Source organism: Plasmopara halstedii, assembly GCF_900000015.1.
Source record: "Plasmopara halstedii genome assembly, contig: Scaffold_3111, whole genome shotgun sequence".
Lineage (NCBI taxonomy): Eukaryota > Oomycota > Peronosporomycetes > Peronosporales > Peronosporaceae > Plasmopara > Plasmopara halstedii.
Window position 1 is genome coordinate 243,991 of NW_020190014.1, and position 603 is coordinate 244,593.

Below are 603 nucleotides of genomic sequence, written 5' to 3' on the forward strand. Positions count from 1 at the left end.
GATCCTCTGGTCGTTACAATCTCTTGTATCTTGAGGTGAAGATTCTCTCCGCTTTGCTTCAAATGACATTACAATTTCAACAAGCTGTCTCGCTGAAGTAAAATCTAGAGCAATTGGTCATACATCTACCGGCATCTGATTTTAACTCAATGGTGGTGTCTCGCCGGTGCATTTCGCGTAGCTGTTGAACTTTTCCAAGTGTTGGTACGTCTGTTGTTCGACAGCCTTTGGATATAGGCTTATCAAACGGGTTTTGCTGAGACGGGCTAAAATAAGCAAGATATTCATGTCTCGTCTTTTTTTTAAAGATATTTTTCTGAATTCGGCCGTCAGATTGACTACGAGTGCTACCAAGCGAAGCTGGATTACCACGCACAAACTTTTATATAAGGAGTCTGAGCTGGCTTACATATAGCTGAGTAGCTTAAAGTCTGTTCCTACGTGCAGAACAAAGACCCTTTAAGTCCTAAATACTTATCCTGCTCTTGTTGTAAAGTGTTACATTAACATTTTATCTAACTAAGTGAAAAATATATAGTTCACATTCACCAACTATAATGTAAAAACCGTATGTTTTGCCGGAAAGTCTGCAGCTTTGTCCAG

General features: G+C 39.6%; 1 protein-coding gene across 1 annotated transcript in view; it reads right to left on the bottom strand.

Moving 5' to 3' along the window:
* The window catches only part of PHALS_07556 (pre-mrna-splicing factor slu7), a gene marked incomplete at both ends in the record, with an annotated part of 1,482 nt that extends 1,413 nt beyond the window's left edge, over nt 1-69 (bottom strand). The window contains one exon of the mRNA XM_024721044.1: nt 1-69. This exon is cut by the window's left edge and continues 1,413 nt beyond it. Within this exon, the coding sequence (XP_024586183.1) occupies nt 1-69 (69 nt within the window).
* Between the last annotated feature and the right edge of the window lie 534 nt (nt 70-603).